This window comes from Ruditapes philippinarum, unplaced genomic scaffold (assembly GCF_026571515.1).
Source record: "Ruditapes philippinarum isolate M1 unplaced genomic scaffold, ASM2657151v2 ctg4096_1_1_1_1, whole genome shotgun sequence".
NCBI classification, from domain to species: Eukaryota; Metazoa; Mollusca; class Bivalvia; order Venerida; family Veneridae; genus Ruditapes; species Ruditapes philippinarum.
In genome coordinates, this window is record NW_026856301.1 from 319,865 (window position 1) to 335,291 (window position 15,427).

General features: G+C 31.8%; 1 protein-coding gene across 1 annotated transcript; it reads right to left on the minus strand.

The window, feature by feature from the left end:
- Window positions 1-2,422: 2,422 nt before the first annotated feature.
- On the minus strand, window positions 2,423-12,932 carry LOC132746154 (B-cell receptor CD22-like). The gene is made up of 10 exons (XM_060735232.1): window positions 12,733-12,932; window positions 10,048-10,407; window positions 8,725-9,075; window positions 8,193-8,477; window positions 7,358-7,645; window positions 6,582-6,863; window positions 4,009-4,299; window positions 3,455-3,763; window positions 3,031-3,165; window positions 2,423-2,506 (listed from the first exon to the last, which is right to left on the minus strand). The coding sequence occupies exons 1-10, from the start codon at window positions 12,788-12,790 to the stop codon at window positions 2,469-2,471; spliced, it is 2,397 nt and encodes a 798-aa protein (XP_060591215.1). The 5' UTR covers window positions 12,791-12,932; the 3' UTR covers window positions 2,423-2,468.
- Window positions 12,933-15,427: the final 2,495 nt, after the last annotated feature.

Genomic DNA, 15,427 nt, shown 5'->3' on the forward strand with positions numbered 1-15,427 from the left:
ACTATAAAATAGAATATATATGAAAGTTCTAAATAAAATGTACAGGAATGATGATAGTGATTAATTCTTAGGTTAATTTGTAAATGATTACAACATTTATAAAATGAAACCTAAAACAAGTAAAAGTGGCACTTAAAATAAAAGATTCCTACTTTGAAGAATCACCAATATCAATATGCTATAATATAATTTCAATGTAAACAAAATGGGAATTTTCTTAGCTACAAGAAATAATTATTATGTCATTGGTATGCAAGCATTGCAAACATTTCTTTTTGTATTGACAACTTAGAAATAACATAATTCTGCATGTTAACAAGTTTTACTTCGGCCAAGTATCTTTTTTAAAGATACTTCATCTTTGTAAGCTTAACGCAATACAGAAAATCAGAATAATCTCAATATGTTTTTTTTTATTTTCTTTTTTCAAACTATCTTATATAAATTAAATTTTTATAAATTTTGTAAAATTGTTTTAAACTTTGGGGATGAAATTTTTTATTAAAAAAATAATAATCTAAAAAAATCTATCCAAACAAATTTTTTATGGCTTTTTAAATTTTTAGGGCAAAATCTTTCCCAATAAAAATTTTAAACGCTACATTAAAAGATGCATTTTTCACATATTAAGTTAATAGTAAAAGAAAAAAGAAATAACTCGTAGGTCCATGCAAATTGATCTTTTATTTTGGGACCAAACAATAAAGGTGACCCATCCAAATGATAAGTATGGCTGCGGAACCATCCCGTACTATCCCTACATTTTAAATAGCTTTCCCATATACATTTATAACATTTATAAATACACAATAATTCATGTTTTTAATAGCTAGGGTTATGTTCATAACCAAATTGGAAAAGAATATGGGGGAGAATAGATGTTTTGGGCCATGCTCATATTTGTAAAACATGTTGGGAATTTCGCTATGTCTTTCGTTATCTGTACATTTTTTCTGACCCAGGTCAAAAATAAAAATATACCATTAAATTTAAAATAGATAATAGTTTAATGAAAACGTTTTCAGCATGTTACGCCTATCTTACAAATGAATGGTACGTAAATAAGATGTGTATAAGAATATGACGGAATATAGATATCATCAGCTATGCTAACTTAAATATTTTGTTATACTATTCACAAAAGTATGTCATTTGATACAATGTATATCACGAAGTGTATGTATAAAACCGACTGCTCTGACTTTCTTAGTATAAGATGGTTGTATCTAGAGCCATATCTAAAGGAGTGTGTGTCGTCAATTCAAAATGTATCTGAAAAACTTCCCTTCTAAGTTATAATTATATGACATGTAACTTACAATTGCTAAGATTTAATTCTTTGAATATACATAAAAATATAACTGTTTTAAGTTCATAACTAATATAGTTATTTTGAAACATTTTAAAAATGTGTTAAATGAGTCGCGGATATCTTACCAATATCCTATCTTTTTACGGCATCCAATTATTTTTATTTTGATCAAATTTTTTTATCCTTAAAAAAGTGTTATTACAGGGGTAAAACACTTTATATAGAGATATTTAATCTTTTTTGAAGTTAATTATCATTTGTTTCATTTTCGAATAGCGATATCGTTATTTTTCCTGATATAAAAAACGCCTGTAAGAAAACATATTGCGCCATTGACATATTGCGATTCTGACTGAAGTTCGTGCTATTTTTCACGTGTTTAACATGCACATGCTTGGCATGATTTATTTAAAATATATATACATATATTAACAGTTGTATGCAAACACAAGAAATTCACATAGCTTTTAAAAGGAAAATACATCAAATTGACTGACTATAGCATTTCAAAGCGTGAATTCGCTCTTAGAAGTGTTTAACACCTACTTGACTATATAGAGTCATTTTAAGGTAAAGAAAAACTGTGAGATGAACTGCTATATACCGGATGAAACAGTAGGTTAATCACAAAGAACATTCATACAAATATTAGCAATGATAAGAAGTAAGTAAATATAGATGATATTTTGCATCATAGAACAGCACACATTTGAAAAAATTAATCTCATAACGTTTGTCTCAACTAGCGGTATCTAATGTTTCATATGCCATATTTTCATTTCTTAACTTTTCATCAAGTGATGTATATTCAGAAACGCTTGGTTCTTGTACATCTAAGCTTTGTTGCTGAGAAGTGACATCTGTAGAGAACGCTAGATTAGCATATGTTGATATATTCGTTCTGAAATAATAGAAGTAAAGATTTAATTTACAAGTAAAAACTCTTCAATTATATGTTGATATCTATATAAAATTGTGGCTTAAGATGTGATTCATGAAAAAAACATTACTTAGAGTACAAAAAGTATTTGAGAACAAAGGATTATCATACATTGTATATAAATTTCAGTCCATAAAAAGAACGTTTTAGAATTACGTGTTACAATAAATATCGGTTTATGTGTGACATAGTTGATGTCTGTAGATATTTTAAAACTTACATATTATCGGTTGGATTCCTGGATTGTGCTGGACCTGTAACACAAAATGTTCTATACAGCAAATCAATTATGGATGAAATAAGTCCTAAAAATACATGATAAGTGTGTGGGATTTTCGAAAAGAATAGGAAAAGAGATTTAAAGTTGTAATGTTTAACATTAAGGTGGAACACGAACTGTTTTTCAACTGGTACATTGAATGTTATTTTCAGTTCAGAGAAAAAGAAAAAATATTTATTGTTTATCGGGAAACACAATTTACGGTCGTAAATACTACTGTTACAAAAAAAGTGCAGTATATTTAACTTGAAATGAAGTTAATTGCAAATACTAATCCAAGACAGTACATCTGAGGTTAACTAAAGTATAACCCTTAAAGATATATTTTCTCAACATCTGATAGAAAGTCAACAATAATAAAATTAATGTAATATGTCTCATTTCAATTTCCAATAGCTCTTATCGTTATAAATTAAATTCGTTGTTTTTATTGATATGTGGTGTAAATAAGTTTAACTCCAGCTTGTTTTCATGTACTTTAAAAGTGTTTTTAAATACCTTCATGAAAACCTGTTCGTTTTAACAAAAAAGTAAGATAACCCGCATATAGTGCCAGCGCAGCGATAACTACTCCTAGAACAACCCCAGTAATGATAGACTTTGATTCGGGACAACTGCTTTGAAGTTGGCTCTCTGAAATCAAAGAAAACAATTTTCATATACCTAATGACTCAATCCCTTACATAGAGAGCGCCTTAATATATTATGTTGATAATTGTTGAATAATACTAATAATAAATTAATTCATCAATTCATCAATTTTAATGATCATTATTACATAGTTAATTTTAATCAATAAGTAGATTTATAAATAAATAAACAAATAAATAAATGAATAAAAAAATGAATAAATAATAAATAAGATTTTCACGATTGTTGAAAAATTGAATAGAACAAAATGTGTATTAAATGTACTTATTACCATCAGGCTGTAGAAGAAACATCTGCTCATACTGCCCCATAGTATTCTTAACAATGATCTTGTATATTCCATAAACGGTCTTGTTCACGTTATAAACAGTTAAATTTGACTCTAAAGCTTCAATGTCTATTTGAAATGCTTGGTTATTTTTCAGGGGTTTCCATTCATTATTATACCACCTAAACCATAAAAAGTCTTCTTTAAAGGGCTTTGGATAAGCGACTGTCCTAAACGTTAATACTGCAGAATTGTGCTCAGCAGTCCTTATAGCTGTTTTTATTTGTAGCTTTGGAGACAGCATTGGTGCACCTGAAACGAATATCGATTGTTTCTATATCTGAATTCATGAGTTAAAACCTCTAAAATTCCCTCCACGAATGGTACACTTTCAAATCAAAATTCAAAATCTTTATACAGTTGTTACATACAAAATACTTACGAACTATGTATTGCATAGCTTAAATGAAAACTATTCTCTTTTGTCAAATACTTTTTAAACAAAAGTATAGTATGTGATAATGTTAATGTTTAAAATGTTAAATTCCTTTACTTACAATTTACATATAGAGTTAATTGTTCCATTGATTCCCTAGTACCATAGCCATTTGATCCTGAGCACGTGTAAGTTCCAGCGTCGAGACAGGTAACTGATAACAGTAAATGGTTTAAATTGTTCACATCAGAACCTGATTTCATGGCATACCCTGTTTGATTTTTAATGACAATATCAGATCTAGGGTTGCTTTCCGCATTGCAATGCAAATGCACATTTTCTGTTTCGTTAACTGTTACTGACATTATATTGGCAAATCGAGCAACAAAAAAGGCATTTATAGTTGTTCCATCTTCAAAATAAAATAGAAAAAAATATTTTAATAAAGAAGAGAAGATATTAAAAAATGTGTTGAAAAATGAATATTTTAATGAAAATTATATTTGATATTTTAAGAATGATTGAGAAATCGTTGTGAAGCAAATTGATATCACATAGAATGTGTTTAAGTTTTTATTTGATTACATGTTACTTGCATATTTAAGTGCATGATCGAGAAAACGTGCGATAGTCTTATATAATGTCACATCTGCGTTTCTTAGAACAGATATAAATTTTTCACGTGAAGGATTTTTCACCAATATATCTGGTAGAATATTTTTACGTATAGTATTAAAGTGAATACAAATCAAGAGAATGTGATATTCATCGTCTAAGCCCGTAAAACAGAGAGGACATATCTTTGATCAATTTGGTATATTATTGAAGAATCCAGTGTTATAACCCAAGGGCAGTAAACCGCCTCTTAATTTTTACAATGAGCGACCTGTAATATGAATTTTCAATTTGATCTAGGTACGATTCTCTTATAAAGTCAATTTTAATACTTTTATAAAACAGCAGTCTACTAGATGAATCAAGAGCCTCCCGCCATGTTTGAACATCAATATCGCGCAATCTTTGAGATAATTCGCGACAGAACAAGTCAATATTTCCTACTCCCTGGTTAATCCATACATGACCAAATCCATTTATGAAAAGAACACGCCTAATTTGAAATGCCCAGCAATCAATGTTATTTTCTGCCCACCGGTATTGGACTTTATAGCATAATAAAGGTAATCTATTTTCATTCATTTTTAGAATCCTAAACCAGTATTGATTGCTTTAAGAACTCTGTTACAATATAGTGAAAAACGGCCCAACTCTCCATATACATACTTATTAGGAGTTGACCAGTTTAATTTCAATGCATATTTACAAAACTTGTTATGTACGATATCAATATCTTTAGCTTCATAAGAAAACCAAATTTCAGAGCCATATGTCAATATAGGTTGTATTTTTGTGTCAAAAATTTTGAACAATAGAGATACAGGAAGTTGTCCGAATCTGTATGAATTAGTTTTAAGTGAAAAAATAGCTTTATTTGCTTGTTCAGATAATGTTTTTGACACATATACCATGATAATCTAGACGAAAACACTATTCCTAAATATTTATAGTAAGACGTTACTTGTATATTTTCTACGCCATAGAACCATTTTTCATAAGCACGCAGGTAACCACCATTCCTGAAGACAATGACCTTTGTTTTATCGAGATTAATTTTTAGATTCCAATTATCACAGTACGACCTTAACCGATTAATCATTCTCTGAAGCTCTATTTTTGTTTCGGCAATTAGAACTAAATCGTCGGCATAAAGTAAAGTGAATATTTGTTTAAGCTCTAATGAGACACCATGGCAACTATCACTAACATAATTATTAAGGTCATTTAAGAATAGAGAAAATAATAATGGTGATAGCGTACACCCCTGCCTGACACCAAACGGGCATTCAAAACTTTCTGTTAGTCCAGATTAGGATTTAACTCTTGCTTTAATATCATGATATAACGATTTGATCATTTTTAAAAACTTTGAACTAACATTATTTGAGCATAGTTTATTGTATAGAGCCTGTCTATTAATTCGGTCAAATGCTTTTTCAAAATCAACGAATAAAGTATAAAAACGGCCTTGAGGTTTTTGTAGATACTTGGTTATAAAGGTGCACAGGCAAAATATATTATCTATAGTGTTATAAAACCACTCCTAAACCACCCTTGTTCTTCACCTAATACAGAGTTTGCATCACACCATTTCTTCAAGCCTTCTATTTAACAATGGATGTAATATTTTACTCAGTACAGGTAGTAAGCTGATTCCACGATAATTGCTTGCGATCGTTTTGGTTACCCTTTTTTAAGTACAGGTGTTGATAAGTGAAATTGACCAATTGTTGGGAAATTCCACCATTATCGTATAGCTTATTATATAACAAACATAAAATCGGGATAAGTCTGTCAGAAGCTGGCTTTAATAAACTCAGCTGTAATTGCCAATCAATACCAGCTGATTTGCCTAATTTGAGTTGACCTATTGCCCAGCTGACCTCAGAGGGAGAGATTGCGGAATCAAGAATATCATTAAATATTACACTGTCGTTTGTGGTATCATCAAACTCACTGTTAACAACGGGATTAAATAAACTATTAAAATAATTATACCACTCTTCAGTTGTTATATTAACACGATTAATTATTTATTTATAGTAAGACAAAATATGTAAATGTGATTTGAAAACGTACATATGACATTCAAAAAGAATGTTTTACTGTCAGGAACAGATATTTGTAGTAATTTCCCAGTTTCTTTCATAACGTTTGCGACCTCACACGAATAAAGCATGGCATCATTTCTCGACACATTAACAATTGTTAGGATCTGCGTGTTCCATACCCTAGTATCATTTGATGTTGTCCACTTGAATGATGTCATTGAAGGGTTACCAACTGTTACAGGACAAGGGAATGACAGAGTATCTCCTTCTAAAATATTTTGATTTTGCATATTTTTTACTTCTGGTGGATCTAATAATATATTAAAAGACACAATTAGGTACGAATATTATATTCCTTTAATCAAATAGGCATTTGCATAAAACTCATTCATATAATCTGCATCACAAGATTTCATTTTATTTTACTTTAATAATTTATATAATAACAACAGATAAAAAATATGCTGATTAACAACGTTAAATAATTATCGATAAAACCAATTATTCTTCAGGACCATCACATGTCAAACGTATAAACTATTTTTGATTTTTTAATTCAAAGGCTTTCTTTGATTCTTTGAGATATTGAAAACGGGTTAGATTTATCTTGTGAAACATATTTAATGTCAATAAAGGTATCTAAACCTTAAGAAACCATCAAACTGTTTTTTTTTCTTATTTGTTGATATTCTTTTATATTTTACAAATGGTTTAAACAATTATAACATAACATAAACAAATTATCACAGGTCACGTGCTTTAATTACTTAAGTTAAAACGGATTTGAAGAAGGTAATTACTTACACAACATTTCAATGGTTATTGACGATGAATTAGAACCTACAATAACTTCACCATCTGATTGGTCTAAAAAGTTCTTTGCATAACATATATACTGGCCATTATTTTCTACTCTGTTTACAGTCATTACATCACCAAACGTTGTTCCTGTGTTTGAGGACCATGAATATTCTATATCGTCAGGTCTGCCGGAGCTAGAACAAGTTATCGAGATTTGATTGTGCTTAAAGATCTGTATTGTACCATTTACTTCTGTTGACTTTATGTGAAATATTGGCTTATTCGGTGGGTCTGCAGAAATAAGAAATGCAGCTTGCTTGTTAGAATATCAATTAAACCACAAAATAAATCAGAAGTAGTAAGTTGAAAAAAAACATCTAGATTTTGCTTGTTTTAAAGAGCGTTTAAAAAAATATTTGCATGAATAATACCTAAAAAAACAATAGCTCTAAATTACTATATCCAAACAAGCGCTCTTATTCGTATAAAGGAAATTACTCATACTCATTTGTGAAGCATGCGAACAAAAATATGAATAACTTAAAATGCGTGAATAAAATGATATGAGTTATATAAATATTAACAATGCTTGTTTCGCATCTTATAATTATTACAAAAGTGAACATTTAATTTCAAAAGGAAGTGTTATTAAGTGTTGTTAGTTAGAACAATTTAAAAAAAGGAAATGTCTCAAGTGATAACTTATTATCTAAGTGTTTATAATCTGTAAGAATACTATTTCGCTGACTTAAACAGTAAACATGTAGGTGGATCTTAAAATAAATTTTCAAACAATATGCCATTATCCAAGTTTATAAATCTACTATATGTTACCCACACAAAGTCTGAACTTGTATTGATATGTATCCGCTTTTCGTCGGATGAGAATAGTAGCACGTGCACTTTAGGTCTGGCCCACGAACTGCTGTCCATCTAGCTGTCTTTGATACTGTCTTATCATCAACCTTATCTGCTGTTCCTATAGTATAACAGGTCCATGTTAATGTTGGTAAGGGGTTTCCTCCTGTGATAACACACGTAAGTTGTCCTTGTCTGTTCTCTATTACACGGTATGGAACACCCTTTTTTAATCCTATTATTACGGCTGGACCATCTGGACCATCTATTAAATTTTGCAATATATAATATCAATAACTCATTGAAAATACAATAAACAATAAACAGAAAAATAATGACAAACTAGACCTTTAATTTGCTACAACGGGCTTGAAGGATTTATTCGTTTTGTGGAGACTGACTGACCTCGGCTTGTTTACTTTTTTAAGGTTTGATATTAAGGTTTTGAAAATTAAAATTTTTACAATATTTTTTGCCGAATGAAAAGAAGAAAAAAAAGTTTTTAGACTTACGTAGGACATTGAGCGTTAGTTTTCGAGCAGAATATAATGGTGTCTGGTCCGGGGAGCTGTATGCTGAACAGTATATGCTGATTTGATCGTCAAACTTTGAGGTTATGATTGTCAAGACACTTGTTGTTATTATCAGATCATCATAAGACTGGCTATATGCTGAAATAACTGTTGCAGTTATCTCTATATCATCACTGGTATCATTTGGCGTTCTAGAATCGTTGTAAAATTTTACTATTGGTTCTGGTAGCCCTCCAGATGTGACACATTTGAACTGATGTGACACACTCTCTTCGATGGTTATTACATTTTCTGTTTGATGGGTTATTATCTGAACCAGTGTGATTGGAACTTTTAAAAAGAAACATATCTACAATATTTAATAAAGTTCGACCTACACATTTAATCTATTTTATCATAGACCAATTAAGCCCAAAATAGCTATAATTTTCCAAAGGTATTTTTAAAGAGTACCAATTTGCCATAAATCTGTTCAGCATTTTTTCGATAAGTATAGTTCAAGTGATTCAGTATTTTGTATGTACGTCTAAATACATTTAATTAACTTAATGTAGTTAGTTAGTTAGTTAGTTAGTGGCAAATTATTTTACTGCAAGCGCTACTTTTTCAAGATGATAAAAATCTGGAAACAAAGTGATCCCTCGGAAGCATTAATCACAACAAAATTACAAGAGAATTGCAGACTCGGTTTTATTGAGTCTGTACATGAGGGATAATGAAAACGTGCAACATCCCTCACGCCCCCTAGCACCGGCTTGAGCGGTACTCAATTCTCAACACTTAATAGTGTTGGCATCAATGATCCCGAAGGACCAGAACAATATAACAACACTGAAGTGAAGTAGGGGGCAAGTTTTTACAGCTGCCACACAGCACTTGACACCTGCTGTTGCGAAGTTTAAAAATCTGGAAACAAAGTGATCCCTCGAAAAATTTAAGCCTCTAAACTGCATTAAATGTATCATTACAACAATTTTATACACATTTTAGCCTTTTATTGAGGAATGTATAAGTATCTTTATTAATGTGCTTTTAAACACCAGTAAAGTTTTTGAATGAAAATGAAACGATTTCTTTATCAGTAAATTCGATTTTTTATTTCAAGGCCTAATGCAAGCATTTTATCATGAACTATCAATCACATGAACTACTGTAATAAAAAAATATTATTGCTGTTAAAATCGTACTATTTTTCTTTTCGTTCAAATGCAATACACATGGTTGTGTTAGAGCGGAAACCATTTTTACTTAAAAATAATATATTTTTATATTTTTAGTATATTGGCAATTCAATAGTGTTACCTTTTAATGCCGGTTTAACAACATTACTCCTTCCACGTTCAATTAACCCACTAAAAGCAATTCCACATCTCCACACATCACTTCTGTTACTTCTCCTCACATTCATGATTGTGAGATTAAAAGTCTTCTTGATAACGTCACATGAATAGCTGTGAAGTTTTTCATTACTCCAAAACAGTTTCAGGCATGATCCGTTAACTCTTAAAGCACCTTGAATTAAATCATTTGCATACCACGAAACTGATGCAATGCTAAGATTACTTTTGCATTGACATATCATTGTTTGCGGACTGTGTTCATCGACCATTGCTGGAGATAAAACAAGACTTGGATCCTGCACACTACTTTCACATTCTGCATCTAAAATAATTTACAAATATAAGACGAAGTTTGTTTAGCTCTAGACGATGATATGTTTTAGTTCAAGAATTACTTTCAAACTGTTCTGTAGTTCTTAGACTTTGTTCCAGAATAATTTCTGCTTAGTCTATATTAACAATAAATGAAACGCAAATATGTTAACCCCTTTTCTTTCTTTTTAAATGATAAAACAGAAATACTTTAATTGTCGTATATACGAGGGTTGTTCGGGAAGTTCTGGGAATTTTGTCATATCTCCTATATGTTTTGTTTCTAAGACGTAATATTTTGCACATACTAAGATTAGCATATTACAGAACTATTCCTAAAAATTGAATAGAATCAGACAACAATAGTTCGACTCTAAAGAAAGGTATAACGGGCTACACTAATAATATTTCGTAATTTTGATAACGTAAAAAATGCGCGAAAACGCTGGTCAGCAGCGGAACGTCATGACGTCATTTCCTGAAAATATCATAACGTTATTTAAAATTCTCAACGGATCAACATTGTTTTAAAGCTGTTGCCCAGAGCCACTGAGTAAACAACATGACGTCGATAGGTGACGTTGAATTGCGAAGCATCGTGAAATATTGTGTTGCGCTGGAAAAGTCTTCCACAGAAACAATGAAAATGATCAATTCTACAGGAAAATACAAGAAATGCAGTCCGGCTACAGTGTATAGATGGCATGCTCGTTTTAAAGAAGGAAGAAACTCGATCGAAGACGATCCTAGATGCGGTCGGCAGTCTGTTGTTGCATGTTCAATTAAGGACTCGGTAAAAGACATGATAAATTGCGACAGAAGTTAGAGCTATTGCAGATGAACTTTGCGTATCAGTTTCTACTGTACACGGAATACTTACAAAAGAGCTCGGTATGTCTAAAGTGAGTGCACGTTGGGTACCACGGTTGCTAAAGGACAATGAAAAAGATTGTCGGGTGCGATGCTCTCAGGCATTTCTATCACGCTATGACGTCGAAGGTGATGCCTTCTCAGACAGAATAATAACAACTGACGAAACTTGGCTCCACCACTTTGATCCAGAGACTAAGGCTATGTCATCGGTATGGAAAACCCCGCGTACACCTTCCCCAAAGAAAGCCCGGGTGCAGAAAAGTGCGGGAAAACACATGTATTTTCTTCATGGACCGGCACGGGATGATTCTGCAACACAGAGTTCCGGATGGCCAAATTGTCACGGCGGCTTACTATTCAAAGGTAACTAAAAGTATACATTTAATTATAATATATTTTAAAACATATTTATTGATAAACATATAATATTTATAAAAATTAAACATTTAAAATATAAAAGTTTTGAGTAAGATAAGTGCAAATCAAATTTTTAACCGCATGCGTTTTTACAGGTTCTGAGGCGGGATCTCGTTAACGCGATATGGAAGAAGCGTCCCCACATGGACCATGACCGCATCATACTTCATCAAGACAATGCGCCGGCCCACAGAGCGGAATCTACCCAGTTAGAGATCAGCCTCTTGGGGTTTGAGATCTTAGAGCACCCTCCATACAGCCCGGACCTCGCTCCGATGGACTTCCGTGTGTTCCCGGAGCTCAAATTACAGCTGCGTGGAAAACTCTTTGACTCAGCTGACGATCTTGTTAAGCATACGCAAGCTATAGTCTCGTCCTTTACCGATAGCTGGTACGTGGAAACATACAATAAGTGGATCAGCCGACACAGGAAATGCATCGAAATTGCCTGTGACTACTTTGAAAAGGTGCGACGATCGACGGACTTTAACGTCGCATGACGTTGCAAATGACGTCGGCGTGCTCCGGGTGTTTGTTATATGGTTATTTACTATTTTTATTATGTTTTAGTTTCTGTGTGTATGATGATGATATTTTCAGATACTGTACAGTATATATTGAAATAAATGCGTATATATTTATATTTACGCTAACCCGACTACAACGTGTACTATAAAACAATTCTCAGAACTTCCCGAACAACCCTCGTAAATACTGACAACATATGTATCTGTCATTTACAATGACACCTTAAAATTGTATCCCAGGATTTAGCTGATTGTCTTTGATCGACAGATAACAGCAAATAATTATCTTCCCCAATAATTAGAGTTTGCATGCTGACAGCAAAGAAAAGTAAATTACAGCAAAAAGTATCTCACTATATTTCATTAAGATGTTAACTAAACATACTTGTATATCATGACGAAGATGATTCAATAGATATTTATTTGCTGAATATAAGGGTCCAAACCATAATAAGTATCTATGTGTTTAACAATAAAATCTTATAATTCATATGCAAAGAATTTAGTGAACATAGTACCTTTTATGTTAAGCAATACTATCATCCAAACAAAACTCATTGCAAAAAAATATCTCATTTTTAAAAGTGTAGCCTAATGTATTTTTTAAACTTCCTGTTTGCATAATATCCCATTCACATTCTTACAAAGTAGTGATATAGTAAAACCGCGTTTAAGATAAAAAGTTCAGTTAAACACGGAGCATGGTGTTGTAGTATTTAATGTATCATAATTATGAATAAGAACGGTTTGACTTCCTGTAAAACAGGGAAGAATTGAATATGAATAGGATTTTCATTGATCATTTTTAAATTAAAAACTGAAATCAGGGAATCTCATTGGTCATTCTATTATTAGTATAATAAGGATCTTTCTGAAACGTATACACGTCCAAATGGTAAAATAAAGGGTATTGGGAACAAACTTTCTTCTTTAATTTCTCGGATATTTTAGATCTGTGAACTTTCTGCCAATGAACCTTTAACACTGCTTGTAAACTTTTCAATATTTTCCTAGTTAGTATTTTACTCAACAAAAGCATTTACCGTATTAAAATGACATTCAATAAGTTTTGTCCAAAATCACAAGACTACAATAGCGTTTACGATACCGTGCATATCGAAAGACACCGAATACAAAATCCCGAAATTTTCTGGTACACTCAGTGTTCATGATATATAAAAATTGATGTCCTCAATTGATATGAACTTGAAAATTTCGGTATATCTTTGCATATCAATAAAGCATATATAAATGTGTAACGTAAGTGTAAGGTAACCACTACTTTCATTTCGAAACATACCTTGCAAAGTTTTCTAGATCTAAAAGATAAATAATATTACAAAACTGTGGTATAATCTATGTTACCATAGTAAACATAATAATTTATCATGCATCTTCACCAAAGTATATTTTCATCTTACGTTTGATATCATCGACCAAAATCTTTTTGCAAGACATTAAGTTACAAACTGACCAGAATGCGCCTGTAAATAATGATCTGTTTTTGTAAGGTTGCAAATTTATTTGGTAAAATGGCGAAGGATTAAGTCTACTGGCTCTATAGTATCGTACTGTTTAATCAGAGAAATAAGACTTCGTAATATTTAAATCATAAGATCTTAATAAAGTTCATGTTTAATTATCAAGATATTGCTCAACCATTATACGTGTCTTCGATGAATACTTTTTAAACACTTGAAAGCGTTGAATAAACGTACATTATTATTATTATTATTATTATTATTATTATTATTATTATTATTATATACCACATTGCTATAGCACTCTTCTTATAAATAATAAGTGTTCAAGAGTGCTTTACATAAATATGATAAAGCATGATCATATATATGTCATCAGGTACAATATTAATAATGAAAGCCTACTTAGCAATAATAATAATCAAAAACAAGTAAAGAATGGTTAGAAATACAGACACATTCGGTTCAAAATCAAGACTCAATTTAACAAAAAAATCCTATAAAAGATTTGAACGAAATAAGATTGTTAAAAAAGGAACAAACAAAAGTAAAAAAGAAATCAATTATAAAGTAGAACCCTAACACACAAAATCAAAGACACAATTTACACTGGTAATATAGCCAAAGTAGTACATGTATGTTGTTTTATGAAACTAACATCCATAGAAGTAAATGAAATAATGTGTTTTGAGATTGGCCAGATATTACAGTCTCGTATGTCAGGTGGTATCGCATTTCATAATTTCGCTGCGGCTGTCTGGAAGCAGCTGTCATCATATCGTACTGTCCGAGATTTAGGCACAACTAATGTCACTGAGTTATTCTGGGACCTCAGATTCCTTGCTGGAGTGTATATGTCTATCATGTCTTTTATTAAGGCTTGTGACTGATCGTTGAGGGATTTATATGTATAAGTCAAACTTTTATATTCGACCCGATACTCTACCGGAAGCCAGTGAAGTTCACGTAAGGTAGGTGTTGTGTGTCGTATTTGAGTGTTTTGGTCACAATTCTAGCTGCTGTATTTTAAACATGTTGTAACTTTGTCATTGAGTGCTAAGAGACTCCATATAACAGTGCATAACAGTAGTCTAACCTAGAGGTAACAAGAATTTACTAGAGATTTTGTTGCTTTTACAGTTAGATAGGGTCTGATGTGACCAATTTTTCTTAATTGTGCATAACAGTTCCTACAGACATTATTTACATGTAGTTCCTTCCATCTTCATGTTCGAGTCAAGAAATGCCCCAAGATTGCGCGCACTATATGATTGGCTGATTTTAGAACCGCCGACTGTCACTGTAAAATCTGAAACAGGTTGTGCGTTCAGATGAGAAAATGATCAATTCTGTTTTGTCGCCGTTAAGCTTCAGCATGTTGACATTCATCTAACTTACAATATCATCAAGTCATCGTTCAATACGGTTTATATTCTCTTGAACTGAAAATCAAGTCACTGGTTTGAAGGATAGATAGAGTTGTGAGTCATCTCCGACGAAATGGTTGTTTAGTTAATGTTTACGGCAGATTTCTCCGACAGGTTTTGTATACATCACATAGCTCTTGGGGGTACAAGGACAGACCCTTGAGGTACACTGTATTCCATGTAGACTGGATGTGAGAGTTTCATGTGTATGCATACAGTCTTGTATCTATCGGTCAAGTATGAAATCATCAACGCGAGTGGCTTGCCTGTAATTCCAAAGTGTTCAAAACATTCCAAGGCGGCGA